General features: G+C 42.4%; 1 protein-coding gene across 1 annotated transcript in view; it reads right to left on the reverse strand.

Annotated features, from left to right (window-relative positions):
• The window catches only part of BBS4 (Bardet-Biedl syndrome 4), a 190,187-nt gene that overhangs the window by 39,298 nt on the left and 126,444 nt on the right, over nt 1-24,445 (reverse strand). Inside the window, 3 exon segments of the mRNA XM_030187602.1 lie at nt 4,019-4,146; nt 21,134-21,187; nt 23,310-23,382. Coding sequence (XP_030043462.1) covers nt 4,019-4,146; nt 21,134-21,187; nt 23,310-23,382 — 255 coding nt within the window.

The following is a 24,445-nucleotide window of genomic DNA, read 5'->3' on the forward strand; positions in this document are numbered from 1 at the left end:
CCCATACCATTCTCGTAGCTTTTCTTTGCACCGCTTCGATTCTTTTTACATCCTTAGCAAGATACGGCCTCCAAAACTGAACACACTTTGTATTTGTTCACACCGGAGTCTGCAAACACCTCTCCGGTACTATGTAAGCCACACTGAGTCTATAAATAGGTGGGAAAATGTGGGACACAAATGTAACAAGTAATAATAATAATAATTTTAAAAAAGAAAAATTGTAATGTGCTCAATCCAAATCAATTTTTTGTTTTTTGAAGACCTTAGTCAAACGGAGTCATGGGGCAGAAAGATGTTTTCAAGCCACCATTCTCCTGCCATCACCGGTCTTCGCTTTTTTTCTCTGTATATAGGTGTTTTTTTTTACTTTTCTTGTGCATTCCCAATATCTTACTTTAAAATGGGATTCAAATTTTAGAAAAACTGTAGTGTTCATAGACACTTTCACTTATTTTAAACAAATCGGATCCAAGGGGATTTTTATATTCGAAATGACATCATGTTATATAGAAAAAAAGCGAAGACCAGTGACGATAGGAGAGTAGTGGCTTTTGAAAACATCTTTATGCCCCATGATTCCGTTTGACTGAGGTCTTAAAAAAAACAAAACATTGATTTGAATTGAGTACACTTCATAAGCAGTTTTTCTTTTTATTATTGATTGTACATCAACAGCTTATGTTAACAATTGAGCCTTATTCCTAGTCTGATGCCAAACAGACAGTAAATATCATATAACCTTTAAGACCCACGGTATGTAAGCCTCAGAGTCACTTTTGGGATGTTCTGACTAAAATTAACAAAGACTCGTAGAAAACATAAATTAGCTGTGAAGCAATCTCTTCCTATGGATGTACTGCATTGATTAAACACTGTTTCAGTAGATTAGTACAATATAGTGCTCCTTCTTCTGTTCTGTGATCCTTTTATTTTAGGGTTATGATTTCCTGGGTGCTGGGTTTTTAAGGGCTTTCTCCTCCCACTATGGGATTCCCTCTTCCACAGACAGACTTTCTCTACCTGGTAATTTGCCACGCACAGTACCTTTTTGTTTTCAGGTCAAGCTCTGCTTTTGGAGCTTTCATTCTCCTTCAGTCTTCTTTGCTTGTGTCCAGGCTTCTCAGTTTGCAGAAAAACCACTGCTTTTCCATAGCAAGCTAAAAGAAATCAATGTTGCCACCTAAGTGTGTGTGGCAGCCATGCCTGCAGGGGGTGCTGTAGAAGCCCCAGTACTTTCCTCTAAATACCTTCAAAAATGGTGTGACTCACCCGCACCATCACAGACAGCTGACCTCCCCTCCCCAGAGGATCCAAGCAGCGGCTCAGCACTCCAACGCGGTCCACAGTCGGGTCCACGGATGGAATGGCAAAACCGAGCGGTGGTCCAAATAAATCGGATGGACGTGTCATCACGTACACGGGGCACGAGCGCGTGGAAAGAGCTGGGCGTGCCAAAGAACGAGCGCTGCGTGCGGGAAGGCTGCAGCAGCGCATGCGCATAGGCGCCGACGTGGTACATTTTTTTTAATACAATTGGTCCGGACAGCATGGCGCAGTGCCCTTGAAGGCAGGCGCCCCCCTGCCGTGCTTACCCCGCTTACCGGGTTTGCATGGCCCTGCTGAGAAGTAATGAAGGTCCTCTTCTGAGTCCTATGAGCAGTCCCAATCAGATTCCTCACTGTATTCAAATTAGACAGAGTGAGTCTGTGCCTGCCCTGGCTCAGTGGAACCATCTCGATGCCCTGACGGGTGCCGAGATACAGCCCTACCCTTAGACTCCAGGGAAGCTTTGTCCCCCAATGTTGAGAGCTGTAGTGCATGGATCAACACTGACACCTTTGGGGGTGTTGGCATTAAAGACCACTCCCACAGGCATGGAAGGAGCCTCAGCATTTCGCTCCCACTGAATAAGGCTATGCTGCTTCAGGGTCCAAGGAACAAGGGGATAAACGAAAACGTTTCAGCCAAGCATAGCTTCAAGATACTTTAATGGGAAAGGTTGATCAGAATGAAACACGGTTGTGTCTACTGAATAAGATTGAGTATGTTGTGTACCTACAATACAGATCGACAGCACTCTGAAGCTTGAAGTTGTGTATACTTTTGGAAACACTATTTTTTTGGCATGTTTTTGAGTTTTTTGAAAAGCAATATGGAAAGATACAAGGTTTTTAGCCAATGGTGAGGAACAGATCTTACTGATCAGATTATAGGTCATTTTGATCGCTGGTAGTTCGCTAGACCTGCTGGTCAGGAGCTCCTTGAGCTTTTCCTTCTTTTCAAATGAACGTGCAGTGTTCTCATATACACTTACTTGTCATTACAGTGGGTCATTTGATGTGTGTGTAGCTAAGTTTTTGAGCTACTTTGATCCCACTTCCACTTTGTTTGGTATACAGAGGATGAAATCAGGCCTTTACATTTCTAAAAGTATTGGATATATAAGAAATGACACTTTTCAAAGGTGTGCTTTGATTACTTTCAGTGTTGATGGGGGAGGGGGGGGGGGATGCAGGGAGTATCTTGTCTCAATTTTTTTGCCTATACTTAAAATCATCAGAAACTCACTCTTATTTTTGAGATATTGGAATTATACATGACTGTGATTCCAGTTTTGAGTATTTACAGAGAAACAAAACATGATCACAGCTATTCTTTTATTCACTTCTTAACATAGGATTCTCATTGCCTCATGGTTTTACTGCAACCTCTTGGTGAATTTAGAGCCCTGATCACTATGGCTTTCCATTTATGCTCTGTAGTTTGTTTTGAATCATTAGGAGAGTAATGGCCTCATATTCATTTTAATCTACAGGGTTAGGCAAATAAAAAAGTAACCACCCTAGAGTTTTTTTTCCTGTTTTCTCAGCCAACACTTTGAAGTTCAACAAGAAATTTTACTGAATTATTTAGTCATCATACTTACATATTACTATTAAACATTTAATTATCTTAAGCTAGTTGATGGTTACTGACATTTAGCATTACTACCTAGCAATTTTTGAGCGTTTAAAATGTTCAAGCTAAAACTAAGTAACTAAATCATTCAAATGGTGCAATCAACTATGTGTCGGAATTCCACTGTCACTGTGAAAGCTTAAAAGTGTCCCACCCCCAACTTTAACAGTCCATTTTGGGAAGTTCTTAAAAGCCTTGTCAGTCAGTCCCTGTGGCAGGCTGTCCCAGATCATCTACAGCACTTCCTTGAGGCTTTGGGTGGAGCTTGTGATTAGCCTCCACATTGCTCACCAGACAAATGTCTACGTCACTGTGACATCATTAACAGTAAGCTGGCACCCATTTTTTTTTCTTTTCAAATAATGGTAGTTTTACAATGCAAACATTTCTGAACATGTGAAAATCACTGGATGGTCACACAAAAAAAGTCTGTGGGGCCCTTTTACTAAGCCACGTAGGCACCTACATGCTCCCAAAGCATGCCAATTCAGAACTACCGCCTGGCTACCACGTGACCCGGGCAGTAATTGCATTTTGTACGCGCGTCCAGTAGGTGTGCCGGAAATTTTCCAGCATGCAGCACTAACCGGGCAGTAATCGACATTGTACACATGCCAACGATAACTGCCCGGTTAACACGTGAGACCTTACTGCTAAGTCAATAGGTGGCAGTAAGGTCTCAGGCAAAAATGGATGCGCCAATTTTCATTTTGCCGCACGTCCATTTTCGGCCAAAAAAAAAGGCCTTTTTTGCAGGTGCGCTGAAAAATGAACCTGCATGCGTCCAATATATGCATCTACACCAGCGCAGACCACCTTTTGGAGCACCTTAGTAAAAGGACCCCTGTGTAACTTCGCTGTGTTTAAAGATAATCTCATTCCACTCAGCACATAAACATAGATAGTAACAGCAAATAAAGATGTAAAATGTCATGTTGAAATTCCAAGCAGTTGTTGAGAAAACAGCAAAATACTCTAGGTTTTTTTTTTTTTTTGGCTCACCCTGTATACTTTTCTCACTGCCCTAAGAACTATCAATGTTAAGAAGTCTCCTTACTCTACTGCTTTTTTGTACACCTCAATGGCTCCATCTGTGTCTCCCTCTAGCAGGTGAATCTTGCCAAGCATCATGAAGGTCAAGTCATGGCGGTTCAATTGTAAGGCACTGTTCAACTGTTCCTTTGCCTGAAAAACAAATGCAATAGACAGTTATGGAAATCCACCCTACTGCTAAGTCTACAAGTACAACAAATGGTCCTCATCTCCATTGTACAAGAGGCTGGAGATTATATAATGGCGTTCTAAAATATGGAATCAGAAGTGCCAAGAAAAAGGCAGAAACTTATAAATATTATTACATTTTTACCTTGATGCTGTTTATTAGATTCAATTTTTTTCTCATGGTTTTGTTTGGTATCTTTACTCAAGGACTCCAGGTAATGTATCCAATAATATATTAAAAAATAATCAAATATTTTAGGAAAATAAAAATACAGGAAGCATAAGTAACCTTTTGTATATACCAAAAAAACAAAATACAGTCGATCCTCCATTTAATAGACTAATTGGGGTGAGAGTGTGTCTATAATTGCTAACTGTTCATTGTTTCTGGGGGGAGGGGGGAAGTCTTAAAAATAAATACAAAAGAAATCGTAGAAAATGTAATACATTTGTTTATAGATGTTTTAGAACATAATCATGAATATAAATTAGATGTAAAAATGCTGTTTTTACCTTATTCCAAGCTACATGAGCTATGTGCCTCCTCATGCTCACTTGACAATGTTTCCACAGGCATTACAGGAGAAAAAGTAGCAAGCTTCAGCTGCTTCCCACTTTTATGCTGCTCCTGGATCACAATTTCTCTCTGAAACCTTTCAAATGTTCACAGTAAGGCTTAACCTCAGAATTGCCAGATACATCAAAGTAAGTGAATATCAATGCATCATGAACGTGAGACATCTTGGGTTCCATCACAGGTTCATCTCTGAATCCTCTTCCTCTATGCCTCCTGCACACCCTTCCTGTGCAATTTCCTCAGTCGAGAGCATTTGGTAACCTGGATCTGCTTCACTTTCATCCAGTCTTAAATATCATCTAAAAAACTTACAACATTCTCCGCTCCCTGTCACAGCATACGCTGAAAATCAGTTGTCTCAAAAATTTCAAAGTCATATTTAGGATCTCTATCAATCAATAACTTTTTCCAGCAGTTTGCTGAAGTTGTTCCTTCCATTCATCTATAAGGTTGTGAATTGCTGACTTTATATTGTAATTTCTAATGAAGAGTTTTTTTATCTCTAGTATCATGCAGCTTGTCTTCCTCCTCCCCCAGCACAAGCAGCACTTCTTAAAGGTATCTTCACTGATATGGGCGCTTACATGATATGATAACACCATAATCCATGGGTTGGATCAATTAAGTGGTGTTAGGGGCTAGAAAATGGCATTGATCTTGCCATTCTCGACTAACCAACTTGTCTGCATGAGGGTGGGCAGGTGCACTATCTAGGACTGCCCTTACATTTTGTGCATTCTTCTTGAAAAACCTCTATTTGGTAATAGCAAACCTCTGGAACAAAATGATTGAAAAACCACTCTTCAAAAATATGTGAGGTAAACCATGTCCTCTGTGAATAAAAATAATGAGCTGGCAATTCATGAGAGCACACAGGTGAGCTGATTTCCCCACCACAACAATCTTTAGGTGATGCATACCATCAGCACTTGCACATAACAGTGCAGATATCCTCTCTTTACTTACCTTTCTTACCAGGCATCTGGTCTTCATGTTTAAAGACTTGAGTGTTTCATGGCAGGGCCCACCAGAATAACCCTGTCTCATCTGCACTTATACACTTGTGACAGATGCAGTTCCTCCTTTGTAATTGAATCATTCAGCTATGTCCGGAAAGGCTCACCTCCTTCAGTGTACGCACTGTCTATCTCTCCATGTGCAAGACTTTTGTGTAATCCGTGACAATTCCAAAATCTCGCACAACCATCCATCACTTGCTCGAAAGTTGGTCTTCATATGTTTTTTGAGTTCCTGAGCCGTGCCACTTTTCCACCCCACATTGACACCACATGAACACTGTTGCACATACCATTTGTACACTGCCTCTTCTACATCTTTACCTGTTACTACTTTAATATGTTTTATAGCTCTTACACCACTTGCACCTTCGACACTATACTTAAGAGCAAACTCAGTTAGTTTCAGCTTTCAGTTTTTAGTACCGAATGGTTTATTTCTTGATGCTATATTCTACACAAAGTTGGGCTACTTAAACTCCACTTTCCAATTTCTTAGCAAGTTTCTGCCCCAAACTCGCTTTCTCTTCTCTCTACTGCTACCATGAGGTTTGGAAGCCATCGTTAATCACTGAGCATGTGGGTCTACAGTGCACAGATACTGCTAAACAAACACTGCCCACAAAGACAAAAGCGTGTGTAGGGGGGAAGAAATGCACTTTTGTCATGTGTTTTCACTCCTCTGAATCCTATTAAATCCAAAATCTGTTAAATCGAGGGTTGACCATATAAGTATTTTTATAATTTCCAAGCATTAACGGAACTGTGCTGCAGATTTGCTGGAATTTTGCTGGGTGCAGAAAAAAATGGACATTAAAGTACTAAAAAAGTTTACAATTTCAGAAAAAGAGAAATTTATTCTTACCTATGAAATTTCCTTTGTTGAATCCTGCTTGACCAGTTCCGATGTGAGAGTTTACGCCACCTTGCCAGCAGATGGAGCTAGAGACCCACAGCTTTTGAGTGATATCACTACTTAGATAAAGTAGTGGTGCAGATAAGGCACTCACCTTTGCCTAGTTTTAAAGTAACGGAATTTAAGCCTTGAACCATAATTCATGAGATGCACAATATGACTTATCTCCCTTCTTCTAAACGTTTCTAAATGGAACTCCAAGCTTTTGTCACAGCGAGCCACAGGAGAACATCCATCAAACCTTAGGAACTTCTGAGAGACAAACTAGCCCACCATAGCCATTGACTTCCTCACCTCTTTATTCCTGTAATGGAATAGAATTTTAAAGATTGTTTTTCAACCCTGTCTTGATCGACTAGTGCACTCGGGGTCTGTATTATTGATTAGAAGTAATTCTGTTTCATTCATTGTTTAAGTGTTATCTTAAAGGATTGCTTTTCAACTCTGTCTTTGACCGAAAGTAACTTCTCTTGAAATGCAGGAGATAAGACACAGCTGTAACTAATTTGGTATGCAAAGGGGAGGATGGCACTTGTTTCACAGGCCCAGCTTGACCACCTGGACTTGGGAAAACATGTAACCACGTAAGCATAGAAGCATTCTGTAACTTTCCTTAGCCGTAACTTTCCATAGCTCTGGACATGGGCTCAGAGCCTAATAAATAGGGAGGACTTGTCACAGCAGGGTGGGGTTCATCCGTGGGCAGACGTGTCGCTCAGAAGTCTCGTACCTGGTCCAAAAAGCTCCTAGCTCTCTCGCTATGTTACAGACCTCCCAGCTGATGAATAAGAGCCTGGATGATGAGAGATCAGTGTTGTATGTATATATATGTTTCATAGCTTTCTCTTCCTGGTCTAAGAGATGCAGAGACCAGTGGTAGAATGATTGTAATGATAAGAGCTAATCATTGTGTTTGCTTCTTTTCCTGGTCTAAGAGATGTACAGATCAGTGATGTAACCATTGTTTTCATATAGCTAATCAGTGTATATGTGCTAGCCAGTATATATATATATATATATGTATATATTAACCAATTGTAGAATCTAGCTTCCTCTAATAAAGGTTTCATTTACTCATTACGAATCCAAAAGAATCCACGGTAATTATTGGGTAGTCTGTGTTAGTGAGACAGGCTGTAAATCCATAGCAGATCAATTCCCTCACCCTTAATTGTTCTGTGCTATCCAGTCTTTTGCATTGAGTGTCACATGTATGATTATCTCCCAATTGATGAGGTGTCATATGTGTGTGCCCGATGCAAAGAGCTCCTAGCTCTCAGAGAACGTGTCCGTTCTCTTGAGGCTAGAGTAGCAGACTTGATGGAGCTGAGGGAGACAGAGAGGTACATAGAGGAGACCTACAGGGATGTTGTAGAGAAGTCCCACCTCCAGTCAGGTAGCCCCTGTGCTACCTTGGAGGAGGGAGGTCTCCTAGAAGGAGAGCATCACCCTGGTGAAGTAGGAAGTACTCCTGTAGCCAGGACCTACCCACCAGGGGATGTATTATCCTTTCGCACCGAGGATATATCTCCAAATGTTGCCCGGGAGGGAAAGGTTAGGACAGCTGTTGTACTTGGTGATTCGATCATTAGGCATATAGATAGCTGGGTGGCTGGTGGACGTGAGGATCGCCTGGTGACTTGCCTGCCTGGTGCGAAGGTGGCGGACCTCACGCGTCACCTAGATAGGATTTTATATAGTGCTGGGGAGGAGACGGCTGTCTTGGTACATGTGGGTACTAATGACATAGGAAAATGTGGGAGAGAGGTTCTGGAAGCAAAATTTAGGCTCTTAGGTAGAAAGCTGAAATCCAGATCCTCCAGGGTAGCATTTTCTGAAATGCTACCTGTGCCACGCGCAGGGCCCAAGAGACAGGCAGAGCTCCAGAGTCTCAATGCGTGGATGAGACGATGGTGCAGGGAGGAGGGCTTTAGATTTGTTAGGAACTGGGCAACATTCTGGGGAAGGGGGAGCCTATTCCGAAAGGATGGGCTCCATCTTAACCAGAGTGGGACCAGGCTGCTGGCATCGGCGTTTAAGAAGGAGATAGAGCAGCTTTTAAACTAGAAATGGGGGGAAGGCCGACAGTCGCTCAAAAGAGCATGGTTCGGGATAAGGTATCTTTCAAAGATATCACCATAACAGGGAAGATAGAGTATCCTGATAGTGAGGTTGCAAAGAGATTGTAGTAGATCGGGTATCTTTAAATCACAATAAAATCAGACAAAGATTGCCAATTAATACTGTCAAGTACTAAGCATGATGTACTTAGGAACAACAAACATAGTTGAAATGTCTATATGCGAATGCCAGGAGCCTAAGAAATACGATGGGGGAGTTGGAATATATTGCACTAAATGAAAAATTAGATATAATAGGCATCTCTGAGACCTGTGGAAGGAGGATAACCAGTGGGACCACTGTCATACCGGGGTACAAATTATATCGTAGTGATAGGGTGAATCGGATTGGTGGAGGGGTAGCATTGTATATTAACGAGAGCCTTGAATCAATAGATTTGAAATTCTGCAGGAAACAAAACACTCCTTGGAATCACTGTGGATTGAAATTCCTGTGCAAAGGGGAAAGGTATAGTGATAGGAGTGTACTACCGCCGCCTGGCCAGGACGAACAGACGGATGCGGAAATGTTAAAGGAAATCAGGGACGCAAACAAACTGGGCAACACAATAATAATGGGGGATTTCAATTACCCGCATATAGACTGGGTTAATGTAACATCTGTACACGCAAGGGACATAGGATTTCTTGATGAAATCAAGGACAGCTTCATGGAACAGCTAGTTCAGGAGCCGACAAGAGAAGGAAAAATACTAGACTTAGTCCTTAGTGGTGCTCATGATCTAGTGCAGGGGGTAACAATACGAGGGCCGCTTGATAACAGTGATCATAATATGATCGGTTTTGATATTGGCATTGAAGGAAGTGAAACTAGGAAATCAAGTACGCTAGCGTTTAACTATAGAAAAGGTGATTACGACAAAATGAGAAAAATGGTGAAAAAAAGACTGAAAGGAGCAGCTCGCAGAGTAAAAAACTTGCATCAGGCGTGGATGCTGTTTAAAAACACCATCCTGGAGGTTCAGGACAAATATATTCCACGTATTAGAAAAAAGGGAAAAAAGACTAAAAACGTCAGCCGGCGTGGCTAACCAGTAAGATAAAGGAAATCATTAGAGCCAAAAAAAAATCTTTCAGAAAGTGGAGAAGAGAACCAACTGAAAGTAACAGGATAGATCATAAGGAATGCCAAGCCAAATGCAAGCGGAGATAAGGAGGGCAAAAAGGACTTTGAGAGAGAAATTAGCATTGGAATCAAAATACATAGTAAAAATTTTTTTAGATCCATTAAAAGCAGGAAACCGGCCAAAGAGTCGGTTGGGCCGCTGGACGAAAATGGTGTTAAAGGGGCGATCAAGGAGGACAAGCCGTAGCGGAGAAATTAAATTGGAATTCTTTGCTTCGTCTCACCGAGGAGATTTGGGGGGGCACCGGTGCCGGAAAGAATATTTGAAGCGGGGAGTCGGAGAAACTAAACGAAATTCTCTGTAACCTTGGAGCATGTAAGGGGTCAGTTCAGCAAGCTGAAGAGTAGTAAATCACCGGGACCTGATGGTATTCATCCCAGAGTATTAATAAACTAAAAAATGACTTGCGGAGCTACTGTATAAATATGCAATCTGTCCCTAAAATCGAGTGTAGTACCGAGAGACTGGAGGTAGCCATGTTACTCTCCGATTTTTAAGAAGGTTTCCAGAGGAGATCCGGGAAATTATAGACCGTGAGTCCTGACGTCGGTGCCGGGCAAGATGGTGGAGGCTATTATTAAGAAGTAAAATTGCAGAGCATATACAGAAAACATGGACTGATAGACAAAGTCAGCACGGATTTAGTGAAGGGAAGTCTGTGCCTCACCAATCTAATGCATTTTTTTGAGGGGGTAAGCAAACATGTGGACAATGGGGAGCCGGTTGATATTGTATATTCTGGATTTTCAGAAGGCGTTTGACAAAGTGCCTGCACGAAAGACCTCCTGAAGAAATTGCAGAGTCATGGAAATCGGAGGTAGGGTATTATAGAACTGGTTGAAAGATAGGAAGCAGAGAGTAGGATTGCGTGGCCAGTATTCTCAGTGGAGGAGGGTAGTTAGTGGGGTCCCGCAGGGGTCTGTGCTGGGTCCGTTGCTTTTTAATGTATTTATAAATGACCTAGAGATGGGAATAACTAGTGAGGTAATTAAATTCGCCGATGACACAAAATTATTCAGGGTCATCAAGTCGCAGGAGGAATGTGAACAATTACAGGAGGACCTTGCGAGACTGGGAGAATGGGCGTGCAAGTGGCAGATGAAGTTCAATGTTGACAAGTGCAAAGTGATGCATGTGGGTAAGAGGAACCCGAATTATAGCTACGTCTTGCAAGGTTCCGCGTTAGGAGTTACGGATCAAGAAAGGATCTGGGTGTCGTCGTCGATGATACGCTGAAACCTTCTGCTCAGTGTGCTGCTGCGGCTAGGAAAGCGAATAGAATGTTGGGTGTTATTAGGAAGGGTATGGAGTCCAGGTGTGCGGATGTTATAATGCCACTGTATCGCTCCATGGTGCGACCGCACCTGGAGTATTGTGTACAGTACTGGTCTCCGTATCTCAAAAAAAGATATAGTAGAATTGGAAAAGGTACAGCGAAGGGCGACGAAAATGATAGTGGGGATGGGACGACTTTCCTATGAAGAGAGGCTGAGAAGGCTAGGGCTTTCAGCTTGGAGAAGAGACGGCTGAGGGGAGATATGATAGAAGTGTATAAAATAATGAGTGGAATGGATCGGGTGGATGTGAAGCGACTGTTCACAGCTATCCAAAAATACTAGACTAGAGGGCATTAGTTGAAGCTACAGTGTGGTAAATTAAAACGAATCGGAGAAAATTTTTCTTCACCCACGTGTAATTAGACTCTGGAATTCGTTGCCGGAGAACGTGGTACGGGCGGTTAGCTTGACGGAGTTTAAAAAGGGGTTAGATAGATTCCTAAAGGACAAGTCCATAGACCGCTATTAAATGGACTTGGAAAAATTCCGCATTTTTAGGTATAATTTGTCTGGAATGTTTTTACGTTTGGGGAGCGTGCCAGGTGCCCTTGACCTGGATTGGCCACTGTCGGTGACAGGATGCTGGGCTAGATGGACCTTTGGTCTTTCCCAGTATGGCACTACTTATGTACTTATGTACTTATGTCTGTCCTGTCTTATCTAGATTGTAAGCTCTTTGAGCAGGGACTGGCTTCTATGTATGGTGTACAGCGCTGTGTATGCCTTGTGGTGCTATAGAAATGATAAGTAGAAGTAGAAGGATTCTGGATTGGTCTAGCAGGATTCAAGGAAAGGATATTAACAAGTAAGAATAAATTTCTCCTCTTGTCATCCTGCTAGATCAGTCCAGAAGTGCGGGAAGTATCCAAGCCCTTTCTAACATAGGTGGGTGGAAGACAAGGCTGGTCTGAGAACTTGTTCCACAAGTGACCTCTCCGTTGACCAGCACATTAATCTGTAAAGCTTAACAAAGGAATGTAAGGAGATCCAATGGTCTGGCTTAGAGATGTTCGTCCTCAGTTTTGCTACAGTTAACAAAAAGCATTTAAGCAAATGATTAAATAAACAAAACTAAAATTTCTGTTCTTGGAGAGCCTTGAAAACTCATCAATTAAGCCTGAAGTACCTCCTGAACTTGTAAACCTTTCAACAACAATGCTGAAGAGATCACTTGTCAGATCCACTTGACACACAACTCAGAAACCGAGAAACTTATTCCCCCCCCCCCCCCAACGTTCTTCCTTGGGAAGACCAGGAGAAATACTGGTTCAGAAAGAAAGAACAGACCATCCTAAAGGATGGCATTGGACGAAAGGTAAACATCTCTTCAGAAAATAATATATGGATTTCTGCAAGCTGAAGCTTGTTGCTTAGAGACATACCTAGTGAAACTGACAGCCACTAGAAAAACTGTCTTGAAAGACAGATCTTTTGGAATTTTTCTGCTTCCATCAGAACTAGACCCTAACGTAACAGCCCCTGAACTAGTGGATTGTAAGGGGAAGCCCTGATTTTGAGTCTCACTGGATCCACATACTATAGTCTTCTGGACCAATTGGAAGCCACCCAGAAACTATCAATGAGTGCTCTTTTATTCTTCTGAGAATCCCATCTATGAAGGGCCCTCAACCATGGGAGAATTATAGACAGAGTCTGTTTGAATGATTTCCATGCCCTCAGTGCAGCTAAGAGCTGGAGGAGAATCTGTTTCAGCCAAACGAACAACAAACTTGCCTCTTGAACTAGTGCAGAAGCATGGATGGCGAGTACTTGATCCATTGTTCTCCTTATCAAAGGAAAGGGAAAGGAGAATAGATATGATATACTGCCTTTCTGTGGCTACAGTCAAAGTAGTTTATATGTTATATAGAGATATTTTGTACCTGGGGCAATGGAGGGTTAAGTGACTTGCCCAGAGTCACAAGGAGCTGCAGTGGGAGCTGAATCCAGTTTCCCTGGTTCTGAGGCCACTTCACTAACTATTAGGTTACTCCTCCCAACCTGACAGCCTGGATTCCAGTCTGTTCATGGTATGCAAGGCTCCCTCTTAGACTAAATACTCCAAGCTACTTGACCAAGATAGTGGGCTCTCCAGCCCATTCGACTCACATCCAATGTGACTATGACCTAATTAGGGATCTATAGATTCGTTCACTTTGAAGGTGCTTGGTGAAGGATCGCCAAGTCAAGTGCTCCATTACTGAACACAGAATAGATGGACAACCCCCAAAGCCCTGAAATTGTGAAGACCTGTAACAAGGAACACTTGAAAGGGCTGAATATGGACCCTCATCTAGGGGGATCAGCCCCAAAGTGGCCTCAACCAAATCCAAGTACTGTAAAGAATCACTGTCCTGGGTGTTCTCTGAGAAAGAGACTTGAAGTTAGATACCAAAGTAAAGAACTCTCTGATAATACCTCATAAGGGAAGGGGAAAAGGGAAATAGGACTTGATATACCGCCTTTCTGAGGTTTTTGCAACTACATTCAAAGTTGTTTACATATATTAAAGTACTTATTTTTTTGTACCAGGGGCAATGGAGCTTTAAGTGACTTGCCCAGAGTCACAAGGAGCTGCAGTGGGAATCAAACTCAGTTCCCCAGGATCAAAGTCCACTGCACTAACCACTAGGCTACTCCTCCACTCCTAAAAGAAAGCCTCAGGGATGAAAGAAAATCCCCTTTCCTGACAGCTACAAAAATAGATTGAAGGGTTTCCAAGCAGGAGCAGAGACCAAAGAGACAACTGTTGACTTCCTTAAGGTTGAGGGTGGACCAGAAGAAGTCACTCTTCTTTGGGGCCATCAAATAGATGAGACATCTCTCAGTGACCCCAGCCAGAACACAGGCAGTCACTGGGAAATGGTTCCTTTGGGAGAAAACACCGATCCACAGAGCTGGTTACAGGCTAGTTTAAACAGCACTTAATCTACTTGTGTCCAAAAGCAGAATTCCAATGAAAACAAGACATGATGGAACAAGAAAAGACAAGAATCCAGAGACAAACTGGAGCAAGAATCCAGCATAGAAGCAGGAACTGGACTAGAAGTCAAAACAAGAGACAAGACACAAGCAAAACACCAGAACACAGACACAGGAGCTAGCCAAATATTTGTTTTTTTATTTAGAAACTAGTAAAAAAGGCCTGTTTCTGACACAAATGAAACGGGCACTAGCAAAGTTTTCCTCGGAGTGTGTATGTTTGAGACAGTGTGTGTGAGAGTGTGTCTGTTAGTGTGTGTGTGAGAATGACAGTGTGTGCGAGTGCGTATGTGAGCCACAGTGAGTGTGTGAGAGTGTTTAACATAGATACAGTGTGTGTGAGAGAGAGTGTGTGTGTGTGAGATAGATAGAGTGTGAGGAGAGAGTATGTGTGCGATACACAGACTCTCTGTGAGATCGAGAGTGTATGAGATTGAGAGAGTGTTTGAGAGTGACTGTGTGACACATAGAGAGTGAATGTGATACAGTGTGAGACAGCGTGTGTTGCAGACAGTGTATGAGAGTGAGAGAGACACTGACTTTGTGAGAGAGAGTGTGTGTGAGATTGTGTGTGAGACAGAGATACCTCCTCCCCTCTCTCTGTGTTCGCAGGACCCCCTCCCCCTGCCTCTCCCGCTCTGTTGTCGCAGGACCCCTCCCCCTCTGGTCAGTCTCCTCCCCTCCTCTCAGGTCTCTGGATCCCCCCTCCCCCCTTCGTCTGTGCTGTCAGGACCCCCTCCCCCCATCCGTCTCTGGTCTCTGGACCCCTTCCTGCCCTCATCCTCCCCCTCCTTGTGCCTTAACTGTTGCTTAGCCTTGGGCTACAGTGGAGACAGCTGTGCAGGACCTCCTCTTACAACCCCTTTCCCATGTTTCTTCAAAAAGAAAAAGAAAAAAAAAAAAAAAAAGGAAACCTGCAAAAATGTTTTTAAAAAGGAAGCGGGGCACCGCAGGCAGCCATCGGCTGTCAGCTGTGCATCTGCTCCTCTCACCTCTCACGTCGCAGCACTCCTCCGGGGTTCTACTCCAGGGGCAGTGATGTGAGAGCTGAGAAGAGGAGCGGATGCAGAGCTGACAGCCGATGGCTACCTGCGGTGCCCTGCTTCCTTTTTAAAAGCTTTTTTGTAGGGTTTTTGTTTGTACCGGCCGCAGCTGACGTCGGATGGAGGGGGGAGCGGTGGCGACCTGTGGTGGAGGGTTCAGCAGTGTCTGCGGCGACCTTTGGGGGGGGGGGGTGGAGTGTGGTAGCGGTGCAAAGCTGACAGCCGATGGCTGCCTCCTTCCCTTTTGGAAAGGTTTTTTGTTGGGTTTTTTTGTTTGTGTTATTTGTTTTTGTACCGGCCGTAGCTGACGTCAGACAGAGGGGGGGGGGGGGGGGGGGGGGGAGTGGCAGTGGTCACCTGTGCTGGAGGGTTTAGCAGTGGCAGCGGCGACCTTGTGGGGGGGGGGGGGGGGGGGGGGTGGTAGCGGTGGCAACCTGGGAGAGGAAGGAACAGTGGCCAAGGCTGACTCCAAGACTGGCATCGATGTGGGAATATGCGACTGATGGGTGGGACACTCTTGTCTGGTGTGCGGGGAGGCAGAGTATAGCAGAGAGGGCGCCCTTGCCATTTCCGTGAGAAGCTGCACTCTGTGTCCTTGAAAAAGGCTGGCACGGGGATTGGGGTATGACAGAGAGGAGAGTCCCCCATGGCATCCTGAGACAATGGCATGGCGGGCCTTGGGCACCCTAGCAGCAGCGGACAATAGACTCACTCAGTTCCATTCTGACTCTCACATTTCGTCGCTTAGCAACGGGTGAGCAATGCGATTCGCTGAGTGTCAGTGCTCCGCCCTCAACGTCATCACGTTGTGACGCGAGGGCGGGGCAGACACTCCTGGAGAAAAAGTGATCTACACCACCACAGATTTAGAACGTTGGGACTTTAGGAGGCTTCATTAGAACGTTGGAGGTGCAATTTATATAGAGAGATGAACAACAAAATATAAACAAATCTTCTTTGTTCAACAGGAGCTTAGGCTTCTAAAAATCAAGCAAGAAGAAAACGTTTTGACACAAAGGAAGATAAATTTAAAAAAGGAGGGAATAATTCTAAGAGAAGTTAAAATATAAAGAAATTAGTAGTACAATGAGGGTTTAGCCATGGAGATCACAATAAGCATTCCCGAAGAATCTCAAAAACAAAACACCTGAAGGACTGGTGGGTAAGACTGGTAACCTATCTGCAGTCTACAAACACTCTTAATTGTTCTGGAAAGAAAACATATCACACCGGCATATTTTACAGAACACTTACGTGGAAAATGCAACAAAAAGGTGGTGCCAAGGTTACTAGTCTTGACACATACCAAGAGATGCCCTATGACGATCCTGAGTTACTTTAGAAATATTAGAAAAAAATCCAAATTTAATTCCACAAATAGAACTTGGCATTTATGAAAATAAAGTTTCATCACCATATTTACAAAATAAATATGAAAGATACTAATAAGGTAACCCTATTAAATTTCTTCCAACATAGAACCCTCTTAAATTGCAGTTAAATCCATATCAGGTGAATCCAGAATTTCCAGCTGTTAATCTGATAGCAAGTCCCCCTTGGTAGCGTAATGGTGGAACAGAAGCTTTTGGTATCTCCATTCTTTCTATTAAATATTTTAAAAATATCCAGTGTTATCAAAAACCTAGGAAAGTTAACAAATCTCAAGTTAAGCTGCCTAGCAGCATTTTCCATCTGCTTGATCTTATGATTAATTAAGATTTTGTCCTTCACTAAATTCAAATTAACTTCTGAGATCTCCTTCACTACCTTGTTAGCTACCTCTTGAAGCTTGGTGGACTGATTAGCAGGCAAAAATGTAATTTTTTTTACTACAAGAATAAATAGATACATTCATCTTTTTTAATGCTGCCCAAATTAAATCCGTTATTGGTAGTAGTTTCTCTGAGAAGAAAGAGGAGTAGTTGCCAGTGTACTCACAGTTGATGAAGTGGTAGCTATTGGAACAGGTCTTCCCAGGGCCCCTCCAACAGTCCTTACTGTTACCTCTTCCCTTGTCAGCACAGCAGAGAAAAAGAATCCTCTCTAGCATGGCTCAAAGCAGCAGCTACATCTGGGGTAGCTCTTCCAGCTGCATCTCTGATCAAGCCCCCTTTGGGCTGTGAATGAAAACCTGCTAATCTGTCACCACAATCACTCCATCACTGAGCAAGAGTTTCCATTGGGAAGAGAGGAATGTCTTCTCCCAGAAGAGCTGAATCTCCTCTATTCAGCTCTGTAGCGGGACCACACCAGTGTTTGCTCTACAGAACACTGAAGAAAGACCTTGATCGAAGCCTAGGACTGGAGGGGAGTCAACATAGTTGGAGACACCCAAAAGATACCTCTTCCACTTCATAAGCATCACAAAAAAAGGTTTAAAAAAATCCAGAGGCAACAAGAAACATTAAAGAAGGATCAGGATACTAACCAGCGCATATCACCACCTTGCTCTAGCTGAATAAAATTTAAGATTTAATACTGTATTTGAAGATTTAAGACTGTATTTGATGTTTTGGGTTATCTGTGGATTAGCTCCAGATTACCTCCAACGGGTTAGTGATCCTTTATGTTCCAAGACTGGCATTATGTTCTGAGGACAAAGGGCTGATGCTAATTCCTACATGCAGGGAAGCAAGGCTTGTATCTACCAGGTCACAAGCTTTTTCTGTTGCAGTGCCTATCCTTTGGAATGACCTTCCTTTGGTTAGAGAAACATCTGGGTTGTACTACAGGAAGGTGGCACACCAAGAATCTAATAAATAATTTTCATAAAAAGCTTAAGGCTTTTTAAAAATTATTATTTGTAGAAGCTTTTGGACAGGGATTTGGTTAGTAGGGGTATACTGTGTGAGAATAGGAATGGCTTCATTGAGATGGGTTGGAATTTTGATTGTAGATAGGGAGTGGCTACAAGATGTTTAATTTTTTATGTGACTGTGAGGCTCATTTTCAAAGCACTTAGCCTCCCAAAGTTCCATAGAAACCTATGGAACTTAGCCTCCCAAAGTGCTTTGAAAATATGCCTCTGTGTATGCTTTATGCTGTTTTATATTACTGTATATATTTCTGTACCTCACTGAGTGAAATGTGTTGGTCAGGTAATACATGTGCCTAAAAAACAAACAAACAAAACAACCATGAGAACAGCCTAAAGATAGCTGCTCTAGGACAGAAGTCCTGTTCTACCAGGAGAACTTAGGACTGTTACACTGGGAGCCCAATTGGGATCTTGCTTTACCAGCAGTAGCCCAGAAACCTTTGCCTGGGAGTCTTGAAGTCCCTACTGCACTAGTCCAGCACACTCTCTCATCTGCTGGAGACAGAAAACACTGACAAGTGTTCTGTCTGCACCACCCTTTTATCTCAGTGGTTAGCACTTAAGCAATTGTGGTCCTCCTTCTCTACAACTGGACTAGCAAAATACAAAAAATGTTGAATTATACAGGACAGAAGGTCTGAAGGCTTGCAGGGTAGCATAAGTACATAAGTATTGCCATACTGGGAAAGACCAAAGTTTCATCGAGCCCAGCATCCTGTTTCCAACAGTGGCCAATCCGGGTCACAAATACCCGGCAAGATCCCAAAAATGTACAAAACATTTTATAACAGTCTATGGACTTTTCCTTCAGGAAGCTGTCTAAACCTTTTTTAAACTCCGCTAAGCTAACCGCCTTTAACACATTCTCTGGCAACGAATTCCAGAGTTTAATTACACGTTGAGTGAAGAAACTTTTTCTCCAATTCGTTTTAAATTTACTATATTGTAGCTTCATCGCATGCTCCCTAGTTCTAGTATTTTTGGAAAGCGTGAACAGACACATCACACTACCTATTCAACTCCACTCATTATTTTATAGACCTCTATCATATCTCCCCTCAGCCGCCTTTACTCCAAGCTGAAGAGCCCTAGCCACTTTAGCCTTTCCTCATAGGGAAGTCGTCCCATCCCCTTTATCATTTTCGTTGCCCTTCTCTGCACCTTTTCTAATTCCACTATATCTTTTTTGAGATGCGGCGACCAGAATTGAACACAATATTCGAGGTGCGGTCGCACCATGGAGCGATACAAAGGCATTATAACATCCTCATTTTTGTTTTCCATTCCTTTCCTAATAATACCTAAAATTCTATTTGCTTTCTTAGCCGCAGCAGCACACTGAGCAGAAGGTTTCAACGTATCATCAACGATGACACCTAGATCCCTTTCTTGGTCCGTGACTCCTAACGTGGAACCTTGCATGACATAGCTATAATTCGGGTTCCTCTTTCCCACATGCATCACTTTGCACTTGCTCACATTAAACGTCATCTGCCATTTAGACGCCCAGTCTCCCAGTCTTGTAAGGTCTGCTTGTAATTTTTCACAATCCTCCCGCGATTTAATGACTTTGAATAACTTTGTGTCATCAGCAAATTTAAAATACCTCACTAGTTACTCCCATCTCTAGGTCATTTATAAATATGTTAAAAAGCAGCGGTCCCAGCACAGAGCCCTGGGGAACCCCACTAACTACCCTTCTCCATTGAGAACACTGACCATTTAACCCTACTCTCTGTTTTCTATATTTTAACCAGTTTTTAATCCACAATAGAACACTACCTCCTATCCCATGACTCTCCAATTTCCTCTGGAGTCTTTCATGAGGTACTTTGTCAAACGCCTTCTGAAAATCCAGATACACAATATCAACCGGCTCTCCTTTATCCACATATTTTTTCACCCCTTCAAAGAAATGTAGTAGCTTGGTGAGGCAAGATTTCCCTTCACTAAATCCATGTTGACTTTGTCTCATTAAGCCATGCTTTTGAATATGCTCTGTAATTTTGTTCTTAATAATAGTCTCTACCATTTTGTCCGGCACCGACATCAGACTCACCGGTCTATAATTTCCTGGATCTCCTCTGGAACCTTTTTTAAAAATCGGCGTTACATTGGCCGCCCTCCAATCGTCCGGTACCACGCTCGATTTTAAGGATAAATTACATATTTCTAACAATAGCTCCGCAAGCTCATTTTTCAGTTCTATCAGTACTCTGGGATGAATACCATCTGGTCCAGAAGATTTGCTAATCTTCAGTTTGTAGAACTGCCCCGTTACATCCTTCACGTTTTCAGAGAATTCATTAAGTTTCTCCGACTCGTCAGCTTCGAATACCATTTCCGGCACCAGTATCCCACCCAAATCTTCCTCGGTGATGACCGAAGCAAAGAATTCATTTAATCTCTCCGCTATGGCTTTGTCTTCCCTGATCTCCCCTTTTACTCCTTAGTCATCTAGCGGTCCAACTGATTCTTTTGCTGGCTTCCTGCTTTTAATATACCTAAAAAAAAATCTTACTATGTGTTTTTGCCTCCAACGCAATCTTTTTTTCGAAGTCCCTCTTAGCTTTCCTTATCAACGCTTTGCATTTGACTTGACATTCCTTATGCCGTTTCTTATTATTTTCAGTCGGTTCCTTCTTCCATTTTGTCCAGACACCTCTGGGAAGTTATTACAGAGGCTGAATTCCAAAGATGTGGCATTTCTGTGGATAAGGAATGCCTCCTTTTCCTTCTCCTGTAGCAGAAAATTGTGATTCCTGTTTTAATATACTTGGCTATGTGGAAATAAAGTATTATCCCATCAAGTTCTGGTGATACCTTTTTGTTACATTAAATGTATCTTTGACAAGCTTTTCTGATGAAAAGAGGATATCTTTCTCCAATACATATTTTTTCTTAATTTTATTTTTGAAGACAAACACACATCACAGAGAACATTAAAAAGAACTAACAAAGCATAAATTCATTTTTAAAAAATTACCAAATTACCTTGTCGAAGTCCTTTAAGTACAAGTAACAAACCCCTAGGTTGTGGCAAATCTCCTGTACATGAAAAGGAAAGAAAATATAACATGCAATGTTCAGCCTTCACATTTACTAACTATAGTTAACAGAAATGAAGGGTGAAACTCTCCGAGTTTCCTCCAGTACTATCAACCGGTTTGAGAAGAAACTAATCTTGCAACCTTATGACTCATACCCAAGGAGACCTACCACTGAGTTCATGCTCTAGCTAAGCTACTGCAAGATATCTAATTATTTATCTGAATATTTGTTTCAAAATCATATACTCATAAGATCTGCTGAGCAGTTGTTCCATAATACATACAGAATTGTACTCTCACTAGAATTTAAATACTGAGGGCTTATTTGAATGACTGAAAAATGAAAGTCATCACCACTGCTCACACTTCTGATGTTGTCCAATACAGCTTCAACCATAGCCATCCCAGAAATATGATATATCAGCAAAAGATAAAGCCCCTGGTTGTTGGAAGCATGAAGTTGTATCAGTGTCTGAAATATACTCCTTTGTTTTACACCAATGGTACTTTATGATAAAGATAGAGATTTAAGGAGCTGTCTGTTTGCTCTAGTTCGAATTGCCTCTCTCCAATGGGGAGAGCAACTGAGAGGAAGAAAATACAGCTTCTTCAGTGCAGCAATCTGGAATTCAGATTTAGTGATGGGGGTAAAAGGTCACAGACAGCAAACTGCCTGACTAATGAAATTTAGGGCAAGGGATTTATGGATTGGTAAGAGGAACAGCAATGATATCTGGGTTGTCTGTGTGTGCCTTTCAGGTCTTATTAATTCAGCTGGTACATATTAAACCCCCTCCCCCAAAACACACACACTTAGGGCTCTGCTTACTAAGGCACGCTAACATTTTTAACACGCCTACAATTAGCGTGTGCACGAACCGTGTAGGCGCCTATAGGGATATTGTAGGCGCGTACACGGTTAATGAGCGTTAAAGACACTAACACGCCTATAATGCGGATTAGTAAACAGGGCCCTTAGATTATATATGCATTTTTATATCATGCAGAAAAAAAAAGTACTCTTATGGTTGGGATGATTCTTTGACTAGATGATATAGGACACTGAAGGGCGGAAACAGAAAGCACTGTGTTAGAGCTGCTGACTGCAAATGGGGTTCCCACAAAAAAGACTGCCACGGGATGCAGTAATCAATGAGCATGCAATTACTGCTGAATTAAAATTGTGGCACTAATCTGCAGCTCATTGCCAAATGTCACCCTTCCTGTCAGTGCAAGAGCCACGACTGGCTTCGGAACTGACAGAAAGGGGGACTGTTTAAAAAAAATAAAAGGTACCAGCAGTCTGCACCTGCCCCAATCTCGCTCCCCTCCCACCCAACTGACCTGGCTGCCCCCAATATTTGGCTCTCCCACCCCCCTCAATAGGCCCCCCTCTTCTTTATTCAAAACTATCTTCCTGGTATCTAGTGGCACCCACCCCAGCCCCAAGTACCTTGAAAGACGAAGGGGCAAAATGGCAGCCCCTGCTCAGTGCAATGCATCCCGGGATGCACTGAGCAGGGCCAGTCTGCCATATAAGAAAATGTTTCCCTTATAGAGCAAACTGGTCCCACCCAGAGCATCACAACGATGCAGTATGCGGGTTAGGGGCTGCAGTAGCTTTCTGCATCAGCCTTTGAGCGTACTACTATGAATTCCGCAAAGAGCAACCGTTTTGTTTTCACTGTATTACAATTGAGAGGTTTATTTTCTGAGGGTAACATTAAAACCAATAAGAATAGCCATACTGATCAGACTAGTGGTCCATCCAGCATCCTGTCTCCAACAGTGGCCAATCCAGGTCACAAGTACCAGGCAGAAACCCAAATAGTAGCAACATTCCATGTTACCAATCCTAGGGAAAGCACTGGTTTCCTCCATGTCTATCTCAATAGAATACTATGAATTTTCCTCCAGGAACTTGTCCAAACCCTTTTTAAACCTAAATACACTAATCGCTGTTACCACATCCTCTGGCAACATGTTCCAAAACTCAACTATTTGTTGAGTGAAAAAATATTTCCTCCTATTTGTTTTAAAAGTATTTCCATGTAACTTTGAGTGTCCCATAGTCTTTGTAATTTCTGAAAGAGTAAAAACTTTAAACAAATAGTGCTTACCCAGTCCTTTTGATTGAGTCTGGCTGCTTCATTGTATACTTCTACAGCTGCTTTGTGCTTCCCCAATAGAAATCTACAGACAGAACCAGTTACATGAGGAAAAAAAATAAAAAAAAAACAGAAAGCAAGACCTGAAGCAGTTTTGCTTGCTCAAGTCAGCAAAACTGAGGCTTTCTTCTTCTGTATGAATAAAGGAGTAACTGCAAACTTACAGGGCCAGCCCCAGCACTGCAGTCAGCTCCTAAAATTATGAGGGCAAACTTTTGGGGATAGTCCCAAACAGAAAATTCAAAGGAAATTAACATACATATTCGACATGGTAAGAGTCCTAGACTACTTCGGAATTGGTGGACAAATACTTAATTGGATCAAAGGTTTTCTAACCACTAAAACCTACCAAGTGAAATCAAATTTAAACATATCACCACCGTGGAAAGAGGCCTGTGGAGTACCTCAAGGATCACTACTATCACCAATACTCTTCAACGTAATGATGATACCACTGGCCAAGTCCTTAGCAAAGCAAGACCTCAACCCGTTCATCTACGCAGACGATGTCACAATCTTCATCCCCTTCAGACATGATCTAACAGAAATCAACAACGAAATCAAGCTCGGGTTGAATACAATGGGCAAACGCTTTTCAATTGAAACTGAATACTGAAAAAACACATTGTCTCATTCTCTCATCTCAACAAAATACTTACAAACCCTCAACCTTAATCACCCCACAATATACCCTCCCTATCTCAGACAGCCTGAAAATACTCGGTGTTACAATCGACCACAACCTCACATTCGAGAGCCAAGTGAATTCCACAATAAAGAAAATGTTCCACTCAATGTGGAAACGTAAACGTGTAAAACCTTTCTTCCCCTAATACAATCAATGGTACTAAGTCACGCAGACTACTGCAATGGAATCTATGCTGGATGCAAAGAACAACTCACCAAGAAATTCCAGACCGCTCAAAGCACAGCAGCCAGGCTCATATTTGGCAAATCGCGGTTTGACAGTGCCAAACCCCTCCGAGAAAAACTGCACTGGCTCCCAATCAAAGAATGTATTACTTTCAAAATCTGTACCCTGGTCCACAAAATCATCTACGGCCAAGTCCCAGGATACATGACAGGCC

This window comes from Microcaecilia unicolor, chromosome 1, assembly GCF_901765095.1.
Source record: "Microcaecilia unicolor chromosome 1, aMicUni1.1, whole genome shotgun sequence".
In the NCBI taxonomy this organism is placed as follows: Eukaryota; Metazoa; Chordata; class Amphibia; order Gymnophiona; family Siphonopidae; genus Microcaecilia; species Microcaecilia unicolor.